Consider the following 12,459-nt stretch of genomic DNA (forward strand, 5'->3'; position numbering starts at 1 on the left):
GCATATCTCCTGCATGACCATCTCTTTCCCTCCTTCATAAGACATGATTTTCTGGGAAGAAGTCTTCCCAGCACCAAAGAAGTCAATGCTAATGCCAAGCAAACAAGCAGTTGATCACCAATGCTTTTGTCAAAAAGATCTTGAGCAAAAGGTGTAAATTTGACTAGAAAATCAAAATGGAGTCAATATTGCCAAAAGACTTTGGCCACCTGATGTGAAGAACCAACTCATTGGAAAAGACCCTGATGCTGGGAAAGATTGAAGGAAGGAGGAGAAGGGGACGACAGAGAATGAGATGGTTGGATGGCATCACCAACTTGATGGACATGAGTTTGAGCAAGCTCTGGGAGTTGGCGATGGACAGGGAAGCCTGGCGTGCTGCAGTCCATGGTGTCACAAAGAGTCAGACACAACTTAGCGACTAAACTGAACTGATTGTTAAAAGACTCTCTAAAATGGAGTCTGGAGGGCACTTAAGAATTGTGACTAATACACATCTCAGCCCAAATGGAATCTGAGCTTTAACCAATTATTTTCTTAACATCAACGTCCAGAATATCTGCCCAGTCTTCAGATTCAAGATGCATACCAGATTCTTATCCTAAAATAATTCATGACTACCTATCTACTTATTGGAACCTTATCTTTAAAAAATCTTGACAGCCTATCTCTTAAGGGCAATCATTTCCTTTCTCGTGTCAGAGTCAGTCATAATTCTTGCCAGATAACTTTAACAGCCTTATGGTTTTTGTCTTTATAAGCTCCAGACTTTTCTCTTCCTTGGAACACTCTTTTGATTTTACCTGAATAGATATCTTTCAAACTGCAATTCCAAAGACTCTATGTTGCAGGCTTCTGTGTTTTTTTTTTTTTTTTTAGCACATATTCTGCTCTCCATCAACATCTTAGGTTACATGGCTGTGCCCCATCAACCTATAAGATGTATATGAATCACGTGGGGAGATTATCAGAAGACAGATTGTGTATTAGTAGGTCTGGTATGGGTCCCAAAAGTTTGCTTTTCTACAAGTTCTTGCAGTTGGTCCCCATGCCACATTTGAATACAGTAATGGTGTCAAAGCTTTTTCCTCATGGCCAAGAGTATCTTTTAAGACATCATCATTATGCCATTATTATTATTTTTTCCTTTTGTGTGTTTCATAAATATTTATGGGATCTCCTGGACACAGAGGAGGGGATATTTAAAAAGGATTCCTGGCTCAGGAGGTAAACATGTTCCAATAATTCTGTAGCCTCAGTGGCCTATAGAGAGATGTCCTGGAGGGTATTGCTTCAAACATAGGAGCCATGAGATTCAGCAACAGTACAACTGACATTATCTTTGCTTACATTCTGTGTCGTAATTCCCTTATGTTCTGATCAGGCCCTAGTGACACTGTGCCATGACCATCCTTGCATAATCGATGCTGTGGAAATGAAAAAAAGAAGTCCTGTATGAACACTAGGGACCAAGCAGACCAATGAAGTTTCTAAAAGCTCAAAGAAGAGGCTGAAACATGGTCAGAGGTGACCAGAGGTACGTGTGGCCCTGGAGTATTAGCTTGGAACTCTAGGTGACTGGTGGCACCCAGGACATTTTAGACCTACACATCATCCTGCAAGTTAGTTGGAAAAAGTAGGGAACTTTTCTGCCTTTACATCGCCTGGAGGTCCAGACTAAGCCATTTTGGTCTTAAGGAAAATGATGGCTCTCCTGGAGTTAGATAATTCGAGAACACACAGGGAAAATGTTGGGACAATGTTAATAATGATACCTAATGTCTATTCTCATTGTCTCTCAAGGTAATTATCCCCTCCCCATTTTTTAGCTAGGGCATGGCACCCCATGTGGAATATTGGCTACACCAAATAGCCTCCCTTGCAGCTAGGTGTGACCATAACACCAAACTCTGGCTGATGGGACAGAAGCGGAAATGATATAGGCAACATTTAGCACATTTCATTCAAAGAAAAAGGTGTGTTTTTCCCTTTCCCTCTGGCCCTTACCTGGAATGTGGACTCAGCAATGATCCATCTGGGAAAGGGCAAATAAACATCAGAGATGGCAGAACAAGATAGAAGGAACCTGAGTCCTGACGAAGTAGGGGCCAACATGTCAACCCACTGTCGGCATCTGGACCTACATGGGAGGGAAATAAACGGCAGTTTTGTTTCATCCACTGTTTCGCTGGGATTCTGTGTAGCTTAAAAAATACGTAGCTATTCTGGAAATATCTGGTGCCTGAAAGGATGTAAACTTTCATTTCCGGAAGGATGGGGCCAAAATCTTCTTAGTCATATCAATGCTTTACAGCCAACAAGTATTTACTCAGTACTTAGAGGCGGCAGCACTGTATACCCACCCCCCAAACCCCCACCCCCACTATCAAATCCTACTAGAGCTTACGTTTAGTGCTATTTCACTTGGTGTTTGCAGAGACCTTGGTCAGGGAAATTTTGTTATCTTCATTTCAGAGGTGAGGAGATTAAGGATGAGGGATTTACAGTAAATTGCTTGAGGTCACTGGAGAAGGAAATGGCAACCCACTCCAGTCTTCTTGCCTAGAGAATCCTATGTACAGAGGAGCCCGGCAGGCTGCTGGGGTTGCATAGAGTCGGACACAACTGAGTGACTTAGCATGCATGCATGCACTGGAGAAGGAAATGGCAACCCACTCCAGTGTTCTTGCCTGGAGAATCCCAGGGACGGGGGAGCCTGGCGGGGTCGCACAGAGTCGGACACGACTGAAGCGGCTTAGCAGCAGCAGCAGCAGCTTGAGGTCACACCTGGTGAGGAGTACTCCTTTGATTGAGGTATTCAGTCCAAAGCCAGTGGTTTCCAAACTTCTTGGTGGAACTCCTACAGGTCACAAAGGTCTGTCAAGGGTTGTCATGGATGGAGGGTTGTGACTATGAGGGATAAAAGGGAAGGATTTTCCCATGAGCCCTAGAAAGACCTGGGATTAGCTCAAAGAGAAATCTAAGGGGACATCAAAGCCAGAGATGAAGGTCAGCTAGCTATTTTAGGGTAAGCCAATAGTGAAGGGGTAAGGACAAAGGCTGAGACACAGCAGAACCCCAAAGACAGATGGTACCAGAGGACAGAGGCCACAGGCCCTCTCACGGCCCTCACACCCCCTCTCTGGGAAAGTCAGTCTTGCTGTAGTCAAAGCGCATTACCTGTTACAACATATCTGAGATTGTGTTTGGCGATTCCTATCACATACACACAGGTACACACATATACACAAATTAAAGAAAGGTGGTTTATAAAGGAAACACAACGCAATGCGAGGGGGGCAGTCCCAGAGTGACACAACTCTAGGGAATGTTTTCCAAAGTCCTTCCCTACAGTCTTTGGATTATTACACAGTCCTCAATGAGGATATCATAAACAGGAGGGAAACTAACAAGGCCAACATTGTTTTAAAAATCACAACAATCAGGGATATTTTTCAATCTCCTTTTTTATATTTTCTGAATTTTCACATACTCTTCAATGAGTTTTCTTAAACAGGAGAAAACATTCTCAAGGGAAATTTTTTAAATGTATTTTCAGTTTTAACAGACAAAAAGTTAGTGGTTTCTGTAACTAGGTTGTTCAAATAGATTTAACCTGTTTAACAGACCAACCTGTTACCAGGAATGGTCATCTGCCCATTCCAGTCAGAGGACAGAGTCCTGTGTTGTCCCCGCCAATGTTTCACAAGCCTGGGAGGAGGGCTTTGCAGGATAAATAGGCAGCAGCACCCGGGAAACTCCAGCATCCGGGCAGGCGGCGGCTCTGGATCCACTGCCCACATCCCGCTCTCGCAGGCAGGTAATCCGTGATGCTCCCACACTGGGAGCCAAGGGACCCCTTTCCCAGGGTGGTTCTGGCCTTGATCAGGGGTTGGTAGAACTTGAGGCATAAGGGAGGCAGGAGGACATGTGTCTGATGCTGGGAGGGTTCTGAGTCTTCTGAAAACCAGTCCTCTCTCTGGGTCTTAGTTTTCATCCTGCAAAGGGAGGGATGTGCCACCAGGGCTCCAGGGAACATTTCTGCCTTTGAGTCTTTGAGGTTGTGATTCGAGCCAGCTGTGCCACATACAGCTGTGCATCCACCATCAGGTCAGAGCTCTCTCGAGGGCCCTGAGGTGCATCTCCTTGCCTGGCACACGGTGCTACTCTCAGAAAGCCCTGGAGATGGAATTAGTGCAATGCATCCCTCTGGGCAGAGGCTGCAGGGTATCCAGGGGGGTTTTCTGGGCTCCACTGTCCAGGGCCCCCAGCCAAGTGGACAGGAACTGAGTCTGTCCAGAGCCAGATAGGAACTGAACAGAGCCAGCCCTCCAACATGGCCAAATATACAGGAGCTACTTTTCCAAATATAATTTTAGAGGAAAATGTTTAACTCTTTTCTAAAGAAATGAAATGGTTGCATCAGCCCCAAGTTGGGGCAATTGCTTACCTCCGTGCCCAGGCTTGTTTGGGACCTTTCCCCTGGCCTCTGGGCAAGACTCGACTCAGGCTCCTCTCTTCCAGTTCCTCCTCCTTCTCCCCTCCCCACCACATCACCCCAGCAGCCCTCTTTCTTCTAAACCCTGAGATGAAAGGCAGAATTTGAAGGGAAACTGCCCTCTTTGCTGAGGTCACCAGTTTGACCTCAGTCTCTCCTGAGGCTTCTGGGCAGTAGCTCGGTCCTCTGTCCCCAGGGATCACAGTCTGGCTTGTAGAGTCCTAGTAAGGGTGGCCAGTGGAGGGGGTGACATGTCTGGAACTCCTCTTAGGAGCCCAGCACCTTCTTCCTGTACGTCACCTGAGCCATTCCACATGTTGGACAGAGGTGGGAACTGAGGATCAGAAAGGTGCAGTCACGCTCGTCACCACACAGCACTCACAAGTGGTCCAAACAAAATCCTCGACCAGGTCCCTGAGACTCCGAGCTCACCCTGCTTCTCCCCACTAGGAGGCCTTTCCCGGTTCTTGATGGAAACACCCTCCACATGTCCCCGTGGCAGGGGCTGAGCAGAACGCTCTGCCCTCCTTGTTCTTTGCACCAGCCCTCCTCAGGGCAGCCAGGCTCCAGCACGGCTCCCACTGCCTGTGGCGGCCTCTCTCCTGAACCCTCACTGTAACCAGACACCTCAAAAGGGAGAGCCTCCCTGAGGTCACAGCCTTGTCCTCAGAGGGGGGGAGAGGTGCTGTGTACTCTGATCAGTGCAGGGCTCCTTCCTGGGGGGACAGAGAGGGGGCATGGTGGGAAAGGAGCCCTGCTTCCTAGGCCCTCTGACAGTGTCTCCCGGTAAGAGGGAGGTGGGTTCTCGCTGGACAGCACCTCACGCCCATCACCAGCTTCCCCACCCTGGAGCCAGGCACCCCAGGCTCCTCACCCCAACTACTCCACTGCTTGCTGTGTGACCTTGGAAAAGCCCCTTCCCCTCTCTGTGCCCAGCTTCTCCACTGGGGAGATTGGTAACAATCACAGCACTTGATCAAAGGGTAAGAGGGAGCCCAGAGCCTCCTCATTTGTGTTGGGAGCCCAGGAAGGTTCCTACCTGTGGGAGGTCCCAGAGCAGCAGGGCTGAGAGAACAGAGATGCGAGGGACAGTGGCGGGGGTTGGGACGTCATCTGACACATGGAGACTTAAGGAGCTTTGTTTTCAGACATGAGGGCAGAGAGAACTTCCTTCCTCCTGGCTCTGGGGCTCCTGGTGGCTGGGATCCGCAGTGTCCACTGCCTCCCAGAGAATGTGGTGGTGAAGGACCAGCGCAGAAGGGTGGATAGCCACACGTTAGCCTCCAGCAACACCGACTTCGCCTTCAGCCTCTACAAGCAGTTGGCTTTGAAGAACCCCAATAAGAATGTCATCTTATCCCCGCTGAGTGTCTCCATAGCCTTGGCCTTCCTGTCTCTGGGGGCCCGTGGCTCCACCCTGACAGAGATCCTGGAAGGCCTCAAGTTCAACCTCACAGAGATCCAGGAGAAAGAAATACACCATAGCTTTCAGCACCTCCTGCAGGCGCTCAATCAACCCAGCAACCAGCTGCAGCTGAGCGTGGGCAACGCCATGTTCGTGCAGGAGGAGCTGAAGCTGCTGGACAAGTTCATAGAAGATGCCCAGGTGCTGTACTCCTCTGAGGCCTTCCCGACCAACTTCAGGGATCCTGAAGCTGCCAAGAGTCTAATAAATGACTATGTGAAGAATAAAACCCAGGGGAAAATTGAGGAGCTGTTCAAGTACCTTTCCCCAAGAACGGAGTTGGTGCTAGTGAATTACATCTACTTTAAAGGTGGGTGCCTGTTTGATTCAGAAGGAAATGCACCTTTAGTTTTTGTTCTCAGGGTTATTTCCATTCCAGCTCAGCCAACTGTGTTTTTAGGTATCATAGAGGGAGCTGGCATCGGTGAGGGGGTCTTGGGCACTAAGACCCTGTCCTGACCATCAGTTCAGTAGCTCAGTCATGTCCGACTGTTTGTGACCCCATGGACTGCAGCACGCCAGGCTTGCCGGTCCTCACCAACTCCCGGAGCTTGCTCAAACTCATGTCCGTTGAGTCGGTGGCACCATCCAACCATCTCATCCTCTGTCATCCCCTTCTCCTCCTGCCTTCAATCTTTCCCAGCATCAGGGTGTTTTTCAGTGAATCAGTTCTTCACATCAGGTGGCCAAAGTATTGGAGTTTCAGCTTCAGCATCAGTCCTTCCAATGAATATTCAGGACTGATTTCCTCTAGGATTGACCGGTTGGATCCCCTTGCAGTCCAAGGGACTCTTAGGAGTCTTCTCCAATATGACAGTTCAAAAGCATCAGTTCTTCGGTGCTCAGCCTTCTTTATAGTCCAACTCTCACATCCATACATGACTACTGGAAAAACCATAGCTGATGCTAAAGCGTCTGTCTACAATGTGAGAAACCTGGGTTCAATCCCTGGGTTGGGAAGACTCCCTGGAGAAGGAAATGGCAACCCACTCCAGTATTCTTGCCTTGAAAATCCCACGGACGGAGGAGCTTGGTGCAGGCTACTATCCATGGGGTCGCAAAGAGTCAGGCACGACTGTGCGATTTCACTTTCACTTTCACCTCTGTCAGCAAAGTATTGTCTCTGCTTTTTAATACACTGTCTAGATTGGTCATAGCTTTTCTTCCAAAGAGCAAGCATCTTTTAATTTCATGGCTGCCGTCACCATCTGCAGTGATTTTGGATCCCAAGAAAAGAAAATCTGTCACTGTTTCCATTGTTTCCCCATTTATTTGCCATGAAGTGATGGGACTGAAAGCCATGATCTTAGTTTTTTGAAAGTTTAGTTTTAAGCTGTAATTTTCACCCTCCTCTTTTACTTTCATCAAGAGGCTCTTTAGTTTTCTTCGCTTTCTGCCATAAGGGTGGTATCATTTGTATATCTGAGGTTATTGATATTTCTCCCAGCCTTCTTGATTACAGCTTGTGCTTCATCCAGCTTGGCATTTCCCATGACATACTCTGCATAGAAGTTAAATAAGCAGGATGAACAATATACAGCCTTAACATACTCCTTTCCCAATTTGGAACCAGTCTGTTGTTCTATGTCTGGTTCTAACTGTTGCTTCTTAATGGGTCTTTGTCTATCTGGAGGTTCTCTAAATCAGAGCTGTTATTGGAGGTTCTCTAAATCAGAGCTGTTATTGCAGCACACAAGGGCAAGGGAGCCATTAACCCTTTGCCTGAGCCGTAGGGAGACTTTTTATTCGCAAACTTGCCTGGCTGACTGGAGGAAGGGGCTTTCCTCTAAGGTCACTCTGGAGTGGCTGGGAACCCTAGCTTCTTTTAACACATGCAGGGAAGGCCACTGCTCCGCACACTGCAGAGTGGTCGGGTGCCTAAGGGACACCCACTGGGGGGACATATTCACCCTGAACTGGGAACTCCTGGCAGAGCCCTGGGTAGCCCTCCTGGATCTGTATTTTCCTCTGTAAATGAAGCCATAGATTCCCAGTTCTCTGGAAAATTGTTAATAATCCAGGCCAGATCTAATATGTTTCTTCCTTGACTTTTCTGTGTTCTAATTTCCTACCACCCTGACCTGCCCCAGGACTATCTCCTCCCCAGGGGTACCCCACCAGCCCAGCTTTCCCTCTCCTCCTGTCTCTAACCATGGGGATGCAGGCAGGGGTGGAGACAAAGCAGGAAGCAGGGGTGGGTATATCCTCCATGAAGCCCCAGGGCACCAATCTCCCCAAGAAGCCCACCCCCTGACATTAAGGTCTCCATCTTACATGGGGGACACCCAAGCCCCCTCTTCTGCCCTCCGGGTTCCTGTGTGGCTCCTGCTCCAGCCGGGCTTACGGCCATGGGGATGGGTGTCCTCCCTACAAAGCCAACGACTAATGCCTGGTCGCTAACATGTCCCCTTGAAGGACCAGGTGGTCCCATATCTCCCCAGGCCCAGCCTCATCCCCATCTCTCCCTTGCCCTCCACATTCCTGTTGACTTCACATGTAGCACAACTAACCAGCTTTGTTTAATGCTCCCCTTCTCAATCCTGACCTGTGGGGTTCACCACCATCCCCAAGGACTTAACCACCTGCCCAGGTGTATGGTCACACCCAGCAGGTCCATTCCCAGAGGCACGTGGTAGGAGGGGCTGCTGCCATGGGGAAGGTCTTCCCCACTCAAGGACCAGGGCCGAGGAGGGAGAGACTGCAGCTCTTGCACTCACAGACTCTTCACCTGTCCCCCCATCTCCAGCCCAATGGAAGACCCGCTTTGACCCCAAACACACTGAGCAGGCAGAGTTCCACGTGAGCGACAACAAGACGGTGGAGGTGCCCATGATGACCCTTGACCTGGAAACCCCTTACTTCCGGGATGAGGAGCTGGGCTGCACGCTGGTGGAGCTCACGTACACCAGCAACGACAGTGCCCTCTTCATCCTCCCCGACGAGGGCAAAATGCGGGACCTGGAAGCCAAGCTGACCCCAGAGACGCTGACGAGGTGGCGAAACTCCCTGCAGCCCAGGTGACTGTCCCCAGGACCCAGAGCTGTGGGTTCAGCTGACTTCTTGGTCCTTCCCCTTCTACCTGGACTCCTGACCCCCAGCAATAGGGCCTCAGGAATGTGCAGGGCAGGGGCAGGATGGGAGAGCCCACCACGATGACCTTGCCCTTTGCTGCCTGCCTGGCTCAGTGCTTAAATCCTTCTGTAAGTTGATGATATCTGAGAGGGCGGGAGCTGAAGGTTTGGCTCCCATTAACAAGGGCTGAGTCATGAGAACTCCACATGACCCTCAGTATTCACGAGCTTCTCCCCTGACTTCTCCTCTTGAAGGTAGAAGGATCGAATAGAATCGGGTGAGGGCCCGGGTGTGATGGGCTCTGAGGACCACACTGGCGCTGTCTTTCCATTGTAGTCACTCGTTTATCCACTCACCCAGTCAGCACTGGTTGAATAGGTTAACTGAGGACATGCTACGCCTCAGGGACTGACTTAGACCCTGTGGTAGGTCAGCAAATAAACGCTAAATTCTCTGTCCTCATGGCACTCTATAATTGTGGACGACAGACTGGAAATAAATATAAATACTTTATTAGGTTGAGAGGGGACAAATGGGGAGGTGGGGAGAGTAAAGCACAGTAAAAGGGAGAAGAAAATTGTATCCAGAGGTAGTTTGTGATCATAAATAGGGTGGCCCTTAGGTAAGGTTGCAGTGAGAAACTGAGCCTTCTGGATGTGTTGGGAAAAAGCATTTCTGGCCAAGGGAATAACAGGGCAAAACCTCTGAGGCAGGAGTGAGCCTGGTGTGGTTGAGGATTATTGAGGCCAGAGCAGGAGAGCAGAGGGAGTGAGAGGGGAAGCTGGGCAAGGTCAGGGTCCCCCCCGAGGGTGGACTCAGGTCACTTGGGGCCTTGCAGACTCCTTAAGCTCCCCCTGCCCTGGTGCCTGCCTGGCATGTTAGACTCCTGCAGATTGGAATGGATAAGTAACAAAATAAGGGGATTTATCTCGAGGGATCTAGAAACTGAGAACAAGAGTCCTTATTCCAGGGAGAAGAGGGTGGGTTAAGAGGAATCGTTGGAAGACCATGCTGTGAAATGGGAAAAGGCAGACATCTTTCCAAGCAGGTGTTCAAATTTATTTTCCTTGTTTCCTAGACGAATACATGAACTCTACCTGCCAAAATTTTCCATCAAAAGCAACTATGAACTGAATGACATCCTCTCCCAGCTGGGCATTAGGAAAATATTCACCGACGCTGACCTGTCAGGAATCACAGGGACCGCGGAACTGGTAGTCTCTCAGGTGAGTCTTTAAAGTGTGGACAGTTCATCCTCCTATTAGAGTGCAAAATGTGGAGGACAGACAGATGACAGGTCACATTGAATTTGTAAAATATTGCTTTTCCTACAACTCAGTCTCCCTCCCTGGGACTCCCCAAGCCCAGGAGAGCTGGGTTACCATCACAGTGACATCAGGTCCCACCTTCCCTGAATTATAAAGTGACACAGAAGCCTGTCATTGGGAAAGACCCCGAGTGGAAACAGCAGTGGACCCCATATCAGGCTCCATCTTTCCCTGCCTTTTGGGAGAAACGATCACATTTCTGCATCCCCCAACTTTTCATCTTTAAAAGGAGCGTATAGTTGTTGGTTCCTGTTTGGTGCCTAGCGGAGCAAGTAAGAGGTCATAGGTACTAACAAAGTCTGTAAAGCAACCGTGATGAAAATGCACTAAGAGTAGGCGAGAAAACACCCAGTGTCCTGGTGCTGTGATCCTAGAGGCAGAGAAGCCAGAGTGAATGGTGGGGCGGGGGTGGCTGGGCAGCCCTGCAGGCTCCCCTGAACCCCACCTGCCATAGGACCTGGTAAAGGAGGCACAGATGCTATGGGGCTTCGTGGTCCAGGGCTGGGAAGCCAATCCTAGGCAAGGGAGCTGAGGGCTCGGGGACATGTCAGCTGGGGCAGGAGAGGAGCAGAAAGCAGTGCTCACCCATCAGTTGCTTCGACACAGAGGGACTGTGGACAGTTGCCTGCAAGAAAAATGCCTTGACCTGGCCCCTCCCCCTATACTAGGCGGTCTTCAGAGACAGCACAGTCTCTGGGTTAGGAGAGTGAGTCCCTGTTCTTTTCCTATCTGATGCTGGGCACATCGCTCACAGATGTTGCCTTCAGTTTGCACGTCTATGTATCACAACTAGGCAAACCAGTTGACAGTTTGTTGGGAGGACAAATAAGTAGAACAGATGGACAGCAGAGTGATGGGCCAGCGGCAGGTGGGTGAATGTCAGCCCCCTTAGAGGCGCTAGGTGACTGCTCACCTCCACCCACCCCGTCTCCGGTGGGTACTGCTCTGGTGTCCCCACAGGTGGTCCACGGCGCTGCGCTGGACGTGGACGAGGAGGGCACGGAAGGAGCTGCTGCCACGGGAATCAGCATGGAAAGAACGTTCTTGAGAATCATTGTGCGTGTCAACAGGCCCTTCCTGATTGCCGTAGTTCTGAAAGACACCCAGAGCATCATCTTTTTGGGGAAAGTCACCAACCCCAGTGAAGCCTAGAGCTCCGCTCTGAGTTGTGGGTCCCCTCCCTAAGGAGCAGGGTGCTCAAGTCCTGGGTGCAGCCTGGCCCCTGGGCACTGAGGATCCACCCTGCCTGTCCCCACCTGCTCACCTCTAGAGAGGTGACAGGGACTCTGCTGGGAGCTCCACATGCACAGGGAGTCTGTGTCCGGGTCACAGGGAGACTCTGAAACCTCTGACAGCAATAAAGCACTTTCCTCAGACTTGCCTCTTTCCTGTGTGTCTCCATGCAGCTGCTGCCTGAGCCCTGAGGCCACCCCCACCCCCAACTTACCACATCTGCTCAGCCCACCCCAGACTCTGAGCCCCTCCCTCTGCCCCAGCCTCACCAGCCATCCCAGGAACAGGCTTCACACCCGTGACCAAGCCTGCTGGACCACAGGTCCAGGACTGAAAGGGGCCTTGCTGCCTGATGCCCACTTTCAGGGGCTCTGATCCCAGGTCCATGTTCACCCCTCCCTCCCCAGGGCACACAGCGTGCCCTTTTCTGGCAAAGCCCCTGGACCCTGGCATCCTGCAGCTGAGCTGGGTCTTCCTCCCCCAGAACCTCCCCTCTGCCTTCCAGCAGCAAACCTGGGAGACTAACTGCTTCCCGGATCCCAGCTGAGCTCCTCCACCTCCTGACCAGTTCCACCTCCTCCCCTGTCAGACGATCCCCATCAGGCAGAAGAGGTGTGCCAGGAGGGAAAGAGCAGCAAACACACACCTGTGATAAGAGCAACAACCCAGCCCTGCCTCCTACTGACGTATGGACGGCTGTGTGATCTCCAGGGAGGACAGCTCCAAGTGGTAATGATGGCGTCCCCCGCAACGGAAGGGTCGAGAGCTCTCTTTCAGGTAGGCGCTAAGACCTCTACCTGGAAGAACCCATTCTTAGTCCTCATGATGATCATAACAGATACATCCTGTTACTCATCCTACTT

General features: G+C 50.4%; 1 protein-coding gene across 2 annotated transcripts; it reads left to right on the forward strand.

Moving 5' to 3' along the window:
• The first annotated feature begins 2,954 nt into the window (after positions 1–2,954).
• Positions 2,955–11,739, forward strand: LOC133234543 (serpin A3-1). 2 transcript variants are annotated; one of them, XM_061395217.1, is made up of 6 exons: positions 2,955–3,028; positions 3,628–3,820; positions 5,647–6,273; positions 8,710–8,980; positions 10,114–10,261; positions 11,324–11,739. In XM_061395217.1, the coding sequence occupies exons 2-6, from the start codon at positions 3,646–3,648 to the stop codon at positions 11,513–11,515; spliced, it is 1,413 nt and encodes a 470-aa protein (XP_061251201.1). In that variant the 5' UTR covers positions 2,955–3,028; positions 3,628–3,645; the 3' UTR covers positions 11,516–11,739. The 2 variants fall into 2 exon arrangements, with proteins under 2 accessions (XP_061251201.1, XP_061251202.1); XM_061395218.1 differs by lacking the exon at positions 2,955–3,028 and having other exon boundaries at positions 3,728–3,816.
• Positions 11,740–12,459: the final 720 nt, after the last annotated feature.

Source organism: Bos javanicus, chromosome 21 (genome assembly GCF_032452875.1).
Source record: "Bos javanicus breed banteng chromosome 21, ARS-OSU_banteng_1.0, whole genome shotgun sequence".
Classification (NCBI taxonomy): Eukaryota; Metazoa; Chordata; class Mammalia; order Artiodactyla; family Bovidae; genus Bos; species Bos javanicus.